Source organism: Podarcis gaigeae, assembly GCF_964106915.1.
Source record: "Podarcis gaigeae genome assembly, chromosome: 5".
NCBI classification, from domain to species: Eukaryota; Metazoa; Chordata; class Lepidosauria; order Squamata; family Lacertidae; genus Podarcis; species Podarcis gaigeae.
Window position 1 is genome coordinate 98,470,609 of NC_139681.1, and position 14,735 is coordinate 98,485,343.

Below are 14,735 nucleotides of genomic sequence, written 5' to 3' on the forward strand. Positions count from 1 at the left end.
GTGACTTTAACAGGCTGCTTTGGCACCATAATTGTCTCCTATATGGATTTGCTGCTACTGTTGCAGAACTGGCATTGTCACGGGCGCCACATAATACTTGCTCTGCAGTTGCAAGAATTTGATCTTTGCGACCTGTTGGAATGTAATGTAAAAGCGCTGTGTAAAACGTATCTTCTTCTTTTTCTTTAGCGATCCCTTGTAGCTGAGTAAGATTGTCTTCCATAAACACGGTCTTAACAGCGAGTCCGTAAGTAAATGAGGAGGCCAATTCTGGATCCACATGTCCTTCCACAGTGGGGACATTGGTTTCCGGGTGGGAGTTGATCACGATGTGGATTTGCCAAACATGCCTTCCTCTTAGCACGTTTCTCCCTTGCGTCCTGAGTTCGAGTGTCTTCAAAGCCCATGACACCTTTGGTCAAGGCTGTTCTCCAACTGGAGCGCTCGCAGGCCAGTGTTTCCCAGTTGTCGGTGTTTATACTACATTTTAAAGATTTGCCTTGAGACAGTCTTTAAACCTCTTTTGTTGACCACCAGCATTACGCTCAAACTCAGGAGGCAAGGGAGAAACATGCTAAGAAGAAGGCACGCTTGGCAAATCCACACCGTGATCAACTCCTGCCCAGAAACCTATGTCCCCACTGTGGAAGGACGTGTGGATCCAGAATTGGCCTCCACAGTCACTTACGGACTCACTGCTAAAACTGTGTTTATGGAAGACAATCTTACTCAGCTACAAGTGACCGCCAAAGAGATATCCTACAAGGAGCTCCTGGTTCTTCCCCACCCACCTCGTCTCCATGCCATCTTCACAACAACCTGGCGAGGCAGGTTAAGCTGAAAGGCTGTGACTGGCTCAATATCACTCAGGGAGCTTCTGGTTTGAACAACTGCAAAATTATTCAAGGCAGAGCTCAAAATGCAGCCCTAGAGCTTTAAGGTGGTTCAATATTTATTCCTGGATGGAGTGTTTATGGAAGACAATCTTACTTGGCTACGAGGGATCGCCGAAGAAGAGTAGTGAAGCACCATGCAAAAGGATGTAAGTTGGGGCAAGATGAGTACCATCTTACTCAGCTACGAGAGATCACCAAAAAAGAAAGAAGACTCTGAGTAGACTCATTGAAATGCGTGGTAATGTTCATTAATTTCAGTGGGTCTAGTTAGTTGACTGCCCATGGAAGTAAAGTTACCCCCCCAAAACTTTACTTCCCCATGGAAGTAAAGTTACCCCCCCAAAACATATTTAATGTTCACATGATACTTAAATCTTGCCTCAATCTGCCACCTTGTGGTTGTAGTGGAAATTGTCATTCTTGCTGTCAGTGGTGTTTGATTAGCTCAAGGGTGCCCAAACTTTTTTCAAAGAGGGCCAGATATGATGAAGTGAACATGCGTGAGGGCTGGCTGGATTAGGCCCCTGAAACGGACTTTGGACAGTTTTATTTTGCAATACTGCTGGGGCTTGAAATATTGCCGCAAGCTGCTTTTGAGGAGAAGGGCTCCAAAAAGCACTGTGGCCATTTTACCAAAATGATTAGATACCACTCCATCCATCCTCAGAGGAGTGGTATAAAGTACATGGTTCTTTTCCACACACATGTTGTCATCACAACAACCCTGTGAGGTGGGCTGAGAGAGGGGGGCAGGGGCTAAAAGTCATCTGGCAAGCTTCCAACTCTACCAATCTAGGATTCTATGAATCTGTGAGTGGAGATTTGAACCCGGGTCTCCCTGGTCTTAGTCTGATGCTCTTCCCACTCTACCACACTGGATGTTTTTCAACGTTCCAGTATATTCACCATGGTTGCTGTGTGTGAAGGGATCTGACTGTCGACTGGAGGGTAGACAAATAACTGGGCCACTTTGCTTTGGTGGATATTGCAGCTGAAATGCCCCTTGCCTCTCAGAAAATAAATTGGGAATAATTATCGTCAAACTATAAGCTTCCCTTCGACCCAGAAAAAACTCACGTTTTGCTGCCTGGTGTAAATCTGTGTAGTTTCCAGTGTGACGTACGATTCTGAGGCTTTGGGAGCAACATAGCAGGGCTCGCCAACTTTTTTTTTTTAATGTATTTTTATTAAAGATTTTCTTAGTTTACAAAACACATGTGATTCATTAATATGGATTATTTTCAGTTGTTATCTCTGAGAAAAGTAGAAAATAAGAGGATATATCCACACAAATTCTTCAAACTTACATGACCCTTTAAAAATTAGTTAAGGAACCAAATGTTATATAATACTGCTTTATAATTTATGACTGTTTTATAATTTATGATAATTTAGAATTTAAATGTATTTTCATGTAATATTTGATAATTCCAGCTGATGAAGGTGAATAGATCGAAACAGGGCCCTATCTGGCTTGAGTTCTTGGTGTGCTTTTTTCTTGGTATATCGAAAGAGGAGTGGCAAGCAAAACTGATGGGCTATGTGGAGATGGCGAAACTGACGGGAAAGATCTGAAACCAGGAAGATCAAGCATTTGAAAAGGACCGGAACAAAAGCGTGCCTTATTTAAAAGATCACTGTAAAAATGTAAAGACACTGGCGGGAATGTGAAGGTACTTGGTAATGTGAAAGTCTACTGTATTTTACTGATGATTTATATAATGATTTGGAAAACGTAAAAGATGCAGTTAATGAGGGAATAAAGAAAGAAGCCATGGAGGGGTGGAGGGAGTTCAAAGGTTCAAAAGAACCTATTAAGTGGAGATGAAAAATGAATATTGTGAGGATGTTAAAAATGTGGAAAATTAATAAAAAATTACTATATCTATCATCCATCTATATGATTATGCTATAAGTTTTCACAGACTATAAGTTTCCACTTCATCAGCTGTGTTCATGCTGTTGTCCCCAAATCTTAAATTGGTGGTTTCCAAAGGTGACAGTGAGGGTTACCTAGGGGAGGTGCTAAGAGCCAAGCGGCCACAGCTGTTGGAAGATAAAGGTATAAATGGCTATCGGACTTTGGAAAACTGCTATCACTGGATCAAGTTCATTAATTCCGTTGAAGAAGAGTTTGGATTTGAAGAGTTTGGATTTGATATCCCGCCTTTCACTCCCCTTCAGGAGTCTCAAAGCGGCTAACGTTCTCCTTTCCCTTCCTCCCCCACAACAAACACTCTGTGGGGTGAGTGGGGCTGAGAGACTTCAGAGAAGCGTGACTAGTCCAAGGTCACCCAGCAGCTGCATGTGGAGGAGCGGAGACCCCAACCCTTTTCCCCAGATTACGAGTCTACCACTCTTAATCACTACACCACACTGGCTCTCTGAATTCATTAAACTAAATAATTTTACAGTTGTACCTCGGCTCCCAAATCCCTTGGGAGTCAAATGTTCCAGCTCCCGAACTCTTGAAAACTGGAAGTGAGTGTTCTGGTTTTCGAACTTTTTTTGGGAGCCGAACGTCCGGTGTGGCTTCTTCTATTGTTTCCGGTGCCCCTGCACATTCAGAAACCAATCGGAAGCTGTGCCTTGGTTTCTGAACATTTCGGATGTCAAACAGACTTCCGGAACGGATTCTGTTCGACTTCTGAGGTACGACTGTACTTGTTGACATCTGTCTGTCTCAGGAGACAGTGGGAAATGCGCCTTGAAGGGTGAAGTCAAACCTGTGGCTGTAGAGACCAATACAGGAGAGACATATTTTGTTGCAGTTGGGGCAGATGAAGCGACCAGTTTTCAGTGAAGTTGCAACTACTTTGAATTTTATTAAGTCATTATCTTCCTTAGTGGTTTGTGCAAACCACTATTCTGAATAATGCTTTTTACAGGGTAGGAGCCACTGGGGAGGAATATATGGAACTTGTAGGGGGGAGGGTGAAAAAGTTTAGAAACCATTGGCTTAACCTATAATAAATTTGTTAGTCTTTAGGATGCCACAAGATTCTTTGTTGTGTTTCCTGTGAGAGATGAACAGAGCTCCAGCCCCTCTGGAAGTGGTTAACCTTCTTACCAGGGGGTGAGAAGTTGCTCGTGAAGAGAGGATTTCACAAATTAATACATGTGGACTGTTTTTTATTTCTGTATGGTTCAGCTGACTATGCCTTGGTATTCAGAGGGGAAGGGAAGCAAGGTCACTCTGTCATCTTGAAGTTACAACTTTTGTCATCTGTGAGATAGCATTTGACTGATACGTGTGGATACACCAAAACCCACTCGGTCAGGTTAGGACAGGGGTCAGCAAACTTTTTCAGTAGGGGGCCGGTCCACTGTCCCTCAGACCTTGTGGGGGGCCAGACTATATTGGGGGGGGGAATGAACAAATTCCTATGCCCCACAAATAACCCAGAGGTGCATTTTAAATAAAAGGACACATTCTACTCATGTAAAAACACGCTGATTACCGGACCGTCTGCGGGCTGGATTGAGAAGGCGATTGGACCAGATCCGGCCCCCGGGCCTTAGCTTGCCTACCGATGGGTTAGGAGGAATCAGTTCCAAGACTTGTCCCTGCATCCTCCACTTCCCATCAGCCTCAGGGCAACATGAGAGGCCAAAGGAGAATGGTCTTGCTGGCTGGGAATGGGTGAGACTTTGAATTCTGGGGACCAGAAGGGTACCAGGTTGAGGAAGGCTGCATTGGACCTTGAACTGGCACAAAGGGATGCCTTCTCAAGAAACAACTGCTGGGGCAGGTAGGAAGGGAAAGAAAGACACCACACAGCCTTGCTCATGGTTGCTTTCTGCCGTTTTATTTTTGAATTTGTACAGCTATATTTTACAGAACGCATTAATGCAGTTTGACACACCCCCAAACCCTGTCACCCGAGATTGACTGATTGTAACACAAGTGTATAAAATGAGACCAAATTATTATTATCTTAAAAAAAAAAACAACACCTGACATTCTCCATCAAGAGTCTGCAACGACCCCCTTTATAGCGACACCGTACCTCAAAACTGGGCTCTAATTTAGTCGAAAAGAAAGGCACTGTGAGAAAACGCAAAAAAAAAGAGCGAAATAAAAATAAAACCCCAAACGAACATTGTACATATATACAGACTGGGGGAAAGGAAAGAAAGGAAGAAGGAGAACAGAACACAAAATTAGGTTTTTTAAATTATTTTAAATTCCTTCTGCAGCTTTGTTGGTTTAATACACACTCTTTTTTTTGTAAATTGTAAACCTTCACTTGCAAAAAATACAAATACACACTCAATGCTCTTAGACAAAATATTTTCTCACTAATACAGATGCAATACTTTTAAAATATCTTGTTAAGTGCTTTGTCACAATAAAGACTCCCGGATCAGCCATCTGCCTGCAGAGGTCTAGCAGGAGACTTTAATGCATATATATATATATATATATGTATATGTGTGTGTGTGTGTGTGTGTGTGTGTGTATGCATTTAATATCTCTTTTTTAAAGGTTTATATTTTTTATATATTTATATATATATATATTCATATATTTACAACTCTGCCATAGATTCCATCACCTTTGGTTAAAAAGTTAAAGCCCTCTCCACTCTGATAGCATATACAATCTCCCCGCCCGCCGCCCCCACTCTTTCGTTAAAAAACACACAATTTCATTTGCAAAAAAAAGAAAAAAAAAAGAAATAACAATTTGTTCCCATGAAACAATCTACATTCCTCGTCTCCCGGCTGCGAAAGGATCAGGCCTTTTGCAGCGCAGACTTTTAAAAGACAGGGGTTCTTCCCCCCCAGCTCCAAAACCCAAACTCTCTTGCACGTAAACACACACGCACACATGCACACACATACACACAAAATGTCAATCTGACTATATATATATATATAGAGAGAGAGAGAGATATATAGATATATATATATACTTTTTTGAAAATTCACATAACTGGGAAGCAGGAAAAAACAAAAAGGAAATGTAAAACCCGTGTCATTATACCATTCCGCTCTTGCTCCTTTGCAACTGCACTCCGGGCTTCGAGAGGCACTCCATTGTGTGACAATAAAGAATAATAAAGTTTTTGTCCCGTCCCCCCCTAAAGTGTTACAAGTTTCCTTTGGACATCGCCCCACTGCTCTTCCTCCTCCTCCTAAGCCAGACCCTCTTATCCCAAGAAACAGGTCATTCCTTCAGCAAGCCTTCGGGAGCTCGGCGGCGCCTTCCACTGTCGAGACGCGGTACTGCACCTTGGTGTTGGTGATGGCGCCGTGCTTCTGGCGCAAGTGCAGGCGCAGCTGGCTTTTGTGGCGGAAGTGCAGGTTGCACTTTTCACACTGGAGGGAGGGGAGTAGAAAAAGCGAAAAGGCATCAAGTCAGGGCTCTAAGAACAACAGGGATAAATTGTCTTGTCTGGTCATTCTGTATGCAACAGCAGCAGCTGTTGGTAGCCAGTCATTGGAAAGGAAATTATATCCCAACAAAAGGGGAATGGTTAAGTAAACTGTGTGAGTACCTGGAGTTAGCAAAACGGACGGATTTAATAAGGCATAAACCAAAAATTATAATTCAGTAGCAATGGGAATGCTTAAATGAATATTTATACAAGCAGGTTTCCTGAGGTTTCCGCAACCTGAAGACCGCTTCTGCGCATGCACAGAGCATTCTGATGCCCAGAACTGGACACAGTATTCCAAATGTGGTCTGGCCAAGACAGAATAGAGTGGCGCTGTGGTCTAAACCAGGCATCCCCAACCTTCGGCCCTCCAGATGTTTTGGACTACAATTCCCATCATCCCTGACCACTGGTCTTGTTAGCTAGGGATCATGGGAGTTGTAGGCCAAAGCTTCTGGAGGGATGCAGGTTGGGGATGCCTGGTCTAAAACACTGAGCCTCTTGGGCTTGCCAATCAGAAGGTCGGCGGTTCGAATCCATGCGATGGGGTGAGCTCCCATTGCTCGGTCCCTGCTCCTGCCAACCTAGCAGTTCGAAAGCACGTCAAAGTGCAAGTAGATTAATAGGTAAAGGTAAACAGCGTTTCCGTGCACTGCTCTGGTTCACCAGAAGCGGCTTAGTCATGCTGGCCACATGACCCAGAAGCTGTACGCTGACTCCCTCGACCAGTAAAGCGAAATGAGCGCCACAACCCCAGAGTCGGCCACGACTGGACCTAACGGTCAGGGGTCCCTTTTTACCTTTCAATAAGCAATGCTTTTTCTCTGTATTAAATTTAGTGCTTTCGATATGTAAGTTTTATCTACGTTACCTGTGATTTACGCAGTATTTTTAAGATGCATACTTCTAAGTAGAAATGTGATTTTATACAGTATTTTATATTGCGGGTTTCTGCGCTGTACCTATTCATCTTACACATGAATGGCCTGTGGCCTGAGAATTACTGTATTTTTTGCTCTATAAGACTCACTTTTTCCCTCCTAAAAAGTAAGGGGAAATGTGTGTACGTCTTATGGAGCGAATGCAGGCTGCGCAGCTATCCCAGAAGCCAGAACAGCAAGAGGGATTGCTGCTTTCGCTGCACAGCGATCCCTCTTGCTGTTCTGGCTTCTGAGATTCAGAATTCCCCCCCTCTTGTTTCCCTCCTCCAAAAACTAGGTGCGTCTTGTGGTCTGGTGCATCTTATAGAGCGAAAAATACGGTAATAAAACCACGACTTTTAAAGCCATCCAGGTTTTTGGCCACTGCTAGCTGCTGGGGGAGAGCACCAGCTTGGCGAAGCCTGACTTACAAGATTCTAGAATTGTAGAATTGGAAGGGACCCCGTGGGAAATCTAGTCTAACCCCCTGCAATGCAGGAATCTCCAGCCACGGGGCATTCAGACGCCGCAACGTACATGGTAGGGCTTTTCCCCAGTGTGGATTCGCAGGTGACTCTTGAGGGTCTGCAGATGCCGGAATCGGGTCCCACAGATTTCGCACGGGTAGGGCTTCTCGCCGGTGTGTATCAGCACATGAGCTCTCAGGTGTGCTACCTGGCGAAAGGAATACAGGTGTCAAGAGGGGCGGTTCCCACAAGTTCATTTGGGTCGTCAAATGAAACAGAATTAATAAGAAATCAAGGTTAAAAAAAGAATGGAATTGCTTTTTAAAATGGGAACCCTTTACAAAGAAACAACAAAAGGAACTGCACTCCTTGGCAGGCTTTGAATAAACATTCACAAACTTTTTATTGATAACATTTAGATAGATACCATATTTTTTGCTCTATAAGACTTACTTTTCCCCTCCTAAAAAGTAAGGGGAAATGTGTGTGCGTCTTATGGAGCGAATGCAGGCTGCGCAGCTATCCCAGAAGCCAGAACAACAAGAGGGATCACTCTTGCTGTTCTGGATCAATCCCTCTTGCTGTTCTGGCTTCTGGGATTCAGAATATTTTTTTCTTGTTTTCCTCCTCCAAAAACTAGGTGCGTCTTGTGGTCTGGTGCATCTTATAGAGCGAAAAATACAGTAAATTAAGTATCTGTACATTTTTGTAACATGCAGAAAATAACATTGACAAACCAGAGAGAGGAGTGGAGAGAAGTCGGGGGGGGGGGGAGTGGGTTATGTTTTTGGGGAGGTGGAGGGGACAAACAGAGGGGGAGAATTTAAGGATGATATGTTTTTTGATAAAATGTGATGTTGAAATTACTAATAAAAAAAAAGAATGGGATTGTTTTAAAAGCTACTTGACAAAATAAGATTCCAGTAATGATACTTGGTTGTGTGCCTAGATTAACTTCAGAGGAATAAGGGAATTTTCTTTTTATAACTGAATAGAGATTACTTAAATGTAAGAGAAGTGCTGAAGCCACAAAGAGATAGAGGGAAGTCAATAAACATATAAGGGGCTCAAGTCAGTTTTGGGGAACAGAAAGAATGTGACTGTAAGGGGAGGGGAGGAAAGAAGAAATATGAAGGTAACTTCTTTCTATGGATTTTGTGTATAGAATATTCAAATTATGGTTTGTACTCCTTAAAGAATTTTGTGTATTTGACAAATATCTTTTTCTTTTTATAATTTCCTTTAATGTATTTTCTTTTTTTTTTAATATACGTGGGTGTAAGGCTGAATTTTTTCTCTTTCTTTGTAAATTTTATAAATGCAATAAAGATTATATTACAAAATTTAAAACACACAAAAGAAAGATCCCCTTTGGTGCTGGCAAAGGGGTTCCAGAAGGGCCAAATTCTCTCTCTCTCGCTCTTTAAATAATCTTTATTAATTTAAATTACACACATATAGAAAGAATTTACAATCTCATACTACAAAAAGAAAATTAAAGAAAAAAGAATTAAGAAAAAAGAAAATACAGGAAAAAAGAAAGAAGAAAAAGCAGATTTGTGTGCATAAAAAAAACCCTTAATCTTCCTAATTACAGTCATGGAGCGCATTACTTCTGGGTTTCACCGCTTGCGCATGCGCAGACACTCAAAATGACATCACGCGCATGCGCAGAAGCGGCGAAAAGCGACGCGCGCTTGCGCAGACATGCCGTCGCTAGTTACGTTTGCTTCTAGATGTGAACGGGTCTCCGGAACGGATCCCGTTCGTATCTAGAGGTACCACTGTAATACTTAAATAAAAAAGACTTCTGACAAAACAAGTCTTCCAATCATTCTCATTGTACTGTTTATACTGTTGTTTTTTCTGCAAAGTTTTATATTCTTTAATATTGTTCCCGTCTACTCCACAAGCGGTATTGGTTGTGTTTACAAGTATCGCTCAAGTTCTGCTAATACGGCCAAATCCTCCGCCTACCAGCTACCCACCTGGACAAACCTCGCCCCGCAGGTCTCGCACTTGTAGGGCTTCTCTCCCGAGTGGATCCGCGTGTGGGTCTTCAGGTTGGCCGGCCGGTTGAACTGGGCCCCGCAGATGCTGCAGCGATACGGCTTCTCGCCTGTCTCGACAAACAGAACGGAGCCTGTTTAGTGTCGCGGTATGAAGCAAAAGAAAGAAAAAAAGAGAAGGTGCTTCTATGAAAGTGCGTGTGGCCCGCCTAGAAGGGAGGGCGCTCCTTTGGGTAAGGAATGGGGCCTGGGCAACTAGGGTGCCCCCTCACCTTCAAAACTCTCAGCGCCAAGGACCCACACGGATAGGAAAGCCATAGGAAGTTGCCTTATAAGGAGCCACACCATTGCCCCCTGCAGCTCAGTATTGTCTACACGGGCTGGCAGCATCTCCTAGCCCTGCCTGGAGATGCCATGGGACCTTAATAATATAATAATTTATTATTTATACCCCGCCCACCTGGCTGGGTTTCCCCAGCCACTCTGGGCAGCTCCCAACAGAATATTAAAAGCACAATAAAACATCAAACATTAAAAACTTCCCTAAACAGGGATGCCTTCAGATGTCTTCTAAAAGTCAGATAGCTGTTTATTTCCTTGACATCCTCCTGGGAGAGACGCGGTGGCTTGGGTGCACGCAGGCTCCGCGCTGCCCAAACGGTCCACCCACTCTCTCTCCCCCCCCCCAGCTGTAGGGTGGATGACTGGGAGGAGGCATGCAGACTCTGGAGGCCCCACGGTGTGCCCTGCCCCTATGGGTGGTTCGCCCTGCCTCTGGGTGCGTTGCCCCCGGCGCCTGAGTGACTTCCTCTGTCTCCACCCCCAACGTTCTGTCTGGACACTGAGGTCCAGCGCCAAGGGCCTTTTGGCAGTTCCCTCACTGCAAGAAGCCAAGTTACAGGCAGAGGGCCTTCTCGGTGGTGGCGCCCTCCCTGTGGAACGCCCTCCCACCAGATGTCAAAGAGAACAACAACTACCAGACTTTTAGAAGACATCTGAAGGCAGCCCTGTTTAGGGAAGCTTTTAATGTTTGATGGACTGTTGTATTTTAATATTTTGTTGGAAGCCGTCCAGGGTTGCCGGGGAAACCCAGCCAGATGGGTGGGGTATAAATAATAAATAATTATTATTATTATTATTATTATTATTATTATTATTATTATTATTATTATTATTATTTACCTGCATCCAGCACAACCAAACCTACAGCATACAGATACTTAGACTGCGCACACTTTTTTCCACGTTACATGTGAATAACTCTACAAGGATACAGCTCAGCTTTTTGCGTACCCAGGTTGCATACTCGTTAAAACATTACATGTGAGCACCCCTCATGATTTCCCCCAGAACCGGATAAGGGTTTGCCCCCATTTTACAGATGAGGAGCGGAGGTTGCAAAGGCCAGCCAGAGAGTCCATGACCAAGGCGAGGTCATTTGAACTGCTGACTCCCTGGCTCAAAGCTCGCTCCCTTAACTCGATGATACTGCCTGTCTCAGATCCTTCCGCTGCCACAGATCACAAAGTGCTTTACAAACAGAAACAGCTTTGTCCCTCGAAAAAGGGCACCTCAACACTGTGCAGGGACACAAATTCCCACCGTCCTCAGACACTGGTCAGGGAAGGCGGGAATTGTGGCCCCCCATTAATCTGGAGGTTCCCATTCCTGCACCGGTTCTCCCACTTTTGGTCCTCACTGAAGGTTTTGGGGGTTTAGTTTCATTTCAGCCAGACATACGGGGGGAAATGGAAGGTGGAACGGACTCCTTGAGGAGCTGGTGGACTCTTGTTTCTTGGAGGTGCTTTAGCAGAAGTTGGGCGGCCATCTGCCAGGGATACTACAGCTGAGATCCCTGCATTGCAGGGGGTTGGACCATATGTCCCTTGGGGAGCCCTTCAATGATTCATTTGAGGTTTTCAAGCAGAGCTTGGGTGGGCAACTGTCAGGGGTTCTTTAGCTGCGATTACCGTGTTGCAAGGGATCTCTTCCAGCTCTACGGTTCCGTGATCGTATGACCTCGGAGGGTGGTGGACCCTCCTTCGCCGGAAACTTTTAAACAGAGCTCAGAGGGCCGTCTGTCCGGGATCCCTGCACTGCAGGGGGTCAGACTAGATGACCGCTCGAGGCCCCTTCCAACCCGGCAATCCTGCAGTTCCACGGCCCCAGGCCGCATGGCTCCCTCAGCCTGACCGTCCACCATCCCGACAGACCTCTCCCCTGCCCCTGTGGCGGCCCGGAAGCGCCGTACCTGTGTGCACAGTTTTATGGCTGGCAAGGTTCCCTTTGTAGCGGAAGGAGGCCTGGCAACGGTCACACTTGTAGGGCTTGTCGCTGTGCATTTGGAGGGAGTGTCTCTTCAGCGACGCCTCTTCCGAAAAGCGGCAGTGGCACTCGTTGCAGAAAAAGGTTCCGTTCTCTGTCGGGGGAACCGAAGGAGGAAGAGGCGGCCGGGAGTCAGAGGAAGCTAAGCGCAACAGCTAAGCACACACAAACACACACATACGGGGGCTAGCTTGTGCCAGTATTGCTGCTTGGGGGACGGGAAGATCCAGTGGGACCCTCAATTCCTCCTTGCTGGAAATCCTCGTCCGCCAGAGCCAACGTGGCCTAGTGCTTGTGCCAGACTTGGGTTTGAATCCCCATGAACTCACTGGGTTTGACTTTTGGGGCCAGTCACTGCCTTCTCTGAGCCTAGCCTACCTCGTAGGGTTGTCGTTGTGGGGTTTAAAGGGGGGAGGCAGGAGCCACGTGCTCCACCTCGAGCTCCTCTGTAGGAATGATCGCTGGGTGCGGAGCACACTCCCCCTCACAGATAAGGCCACAGCTGTCTGAACATCTTGCCCTCTGTCTAACTTTTTGCGGTCTCAGTAGTCTGTGACCTTTGTCTCTGAGACCTTTGTCTCCTTCATCACACACTGTGCAAGGGGAAAATGACGCGGTGGAAACAGGTGCCAGAATAGCTTTGTACCACCCCACGATCTCGGGACTGGAAGATGTGCAAAGGTCGCAGCCCAAAATGTATCTGCCTGGGTTTGCATATTGTGTCAATAAAAGGAGCCTCCACAGAGCTGGCTGGCAGCTTGCTTGCAGCTCACCTGTGCGCAGCTCACCTGCATTATCAACTCCTGCCTCATGTCCTTCACTTCACTCCTTGGAGAAGGAAAAGGTGGACTACAGATGCATTGGGTAAGATAAACAGCTGCTGCATGCTCTAGGGCAGAGGCGAAATTGCATGGCAGAGTGGGGCAAATGCTAGGAGACTCTGCCATTAATATAAAGCCCCATTGGCACTGGTACCAGAGCTGATCCAGCTCAGTTTCTGGGGAGGGGGAAGGGGTGCTGTGCAAAACTCCAGGCGTGTGGGTAGAGCAGGGGACCTCAGGGCTACATGCCAGCAGGGTGGCGCACAATGTTGGATGCATGGCTTGACACTCCCCCCCCCCCCCAATCCAGGCCTTATCCTACAAAAGTCACGTCTGGCCTCCGCAAAAGAGGTTTGTACAGCACTATGTGATCCGAAAGGATGTGAAACGGCTTTGCCAACCCCACCCCCACAAATAGAGATTCTGAACCAGATGTTGCTGGAGCTAGAGAAATACATTTTGGGTGGTTGTTGTTTTTTTAAATCAAATATGAAAAATTTTCAGTCCAATTTTGGAGAATTTCAGAGCCTTGGATCGCTTTGGCTTTAGGTTTTCGGAACCTGAATTCAGGACGTTCTGAATTTCCGAATTAAGGGATGCAATATTTGGATTGTGCGGATGAGACTCTGAAAGGGATGTGTGGCACAGGAATGAGCTGGTTCCAGAAACAAACCATTTGACTCTGGTTTGTTTTTTTAAGAGAGCTTTTAAAAAAACCAACCTTTGAATTGGGAAAGCCACCCAATCATTATCTGAACAGATTTCATTGGCAGAAGAGGGATTTCCTGCTTGCTATGTGTTGCATCTTATAAGGCCAGAGATTGGCTTCTGGGTCCCTATATATTGTGTGCCCGTAGAGTGAGCAAGCAGGGGAAATGAGAGCGTGCAGGGAACATAGGGAATCTTGCTTTATGGCGAATCAGACCATTGCGCCGTCTGATCCGCTATCGCCCACAATGCTCTCCAGGGTTTCAGGCAGAGGGCAATCCCAGCCCTGCCTGGCAGCGCCAACCTGGGATTGAACCCGCCGGGGCCTTCTGCAAGCCAAGCAGGTGTCCCTGCGCCGAGCTACGGAACTCCATTGCCGAAATAACCACGAAATGGATTGGTCTGGGCTTACCACAACTGGAGTCGGAGTATTCCGATTGCGTTTCTCCCATCTCTTCTCCAAAGTGTGAGCCGGGGGTATGAAGGCACATCTCAGAATGCTGGGGGGATTGCGAACCGCAGGAGCTGCACTTGGAAGAATGCAGGTACAAAGGCGACTGGTCGTCGCTGCCGCGAGGAGACCCATCTAGTGACCTGGGCAGAGCGGGTGGGGGAAGGAGTGTAAGCAACGTAGACGGAATCACAGAACTGTAGACCTGGCGAGGGGTCCCCCGAGGGTCATCCAGTCCAACCCACGGCGGTGCAAGGAATCCTAGCTAAAGAACCCCTTTGACAGATGGGCACCCGACCCCTGTTTCATGGCAACCCCTGTTTCATCTCTCCTCCTTCTCTCATGACACAAAATGTTGGAAGATTCAGAGTAAATAAAAGAAAGTCCTTCTCCACGCGCCGTAGAGTTAAACTGTGGAACTCCCTCCCACAGGAGCCAGTGACGGCCAGACAGCTTTAAAAGAGGACTGGACAAATTCATGGAGTAGGGGGACTATCAATGGCTTCTAGCCACCATGACCATGCTATGCCTCACACAGTTGGAGGCAGCAATGTTGCTGGAAGCGTCAGGAGGGGAGAGGGCTCTCGCACTCGGATCCTGCTAGCAGGCTTCGTGAGAAGAGGATGCTGAGCAGATTGGGCCATTGGCCTTATGCAACAGGCTTTTCTGATGTTCTTATTTGGGGGAAATGGGATCCCACAGCTAATTCTCCCCTGGTCTCCTCACTGGCCCAAATAGGACTAATTTAGCCAGC

General features: G+C 46.1%; 1 protein-coding gene across 6 annotated transcripts in view; it reads right to left on the reverse strand.

Moving 5' to 3' along the window:
• Positions 1-4,683: 4,683 nt before the first annotated feature.
• BCL6 (BCL6 transcription repressor) overlaps positions 4,684-14,735 on the reverse strand; it is a 72,752-nt gene continuing 62,700 nt past the window's right edge. For 4 of the 6 annotated variants that reach the window (XM_083739468.1, XM_083739465.1, XM_083739467.1 and 1 more), the window contains 5 exons: positions 13,943-14,124; positions 11,928-12,095; positions 9,656-9,810; positions 7,738-7,875; positions 4,684-6,221 (listed from right to left, as the gene is read on the reverse strand). In XM_083739468.1, the coding sequence (XP_083595594.1) occupies positions 6,078-6,221; positions 7,738-7,875; positions 9,656-9,810; positions 11,928-12,095; positions 13,943-14,124 (787 nt within the window). In that variant the 3' untranslated portion in view covers positions 4,684-6,077. The remainder of the gene's footprint in view (positions 6,222-7,737; positions 7,876-9,655; positions 9,811-11,927; positions 12,096-13,942; positions 14,125-14,735) is intronic. The other 2 variants (XM_083739469.1, XM_083739470.1) reach the window with 2 other exon arrangements.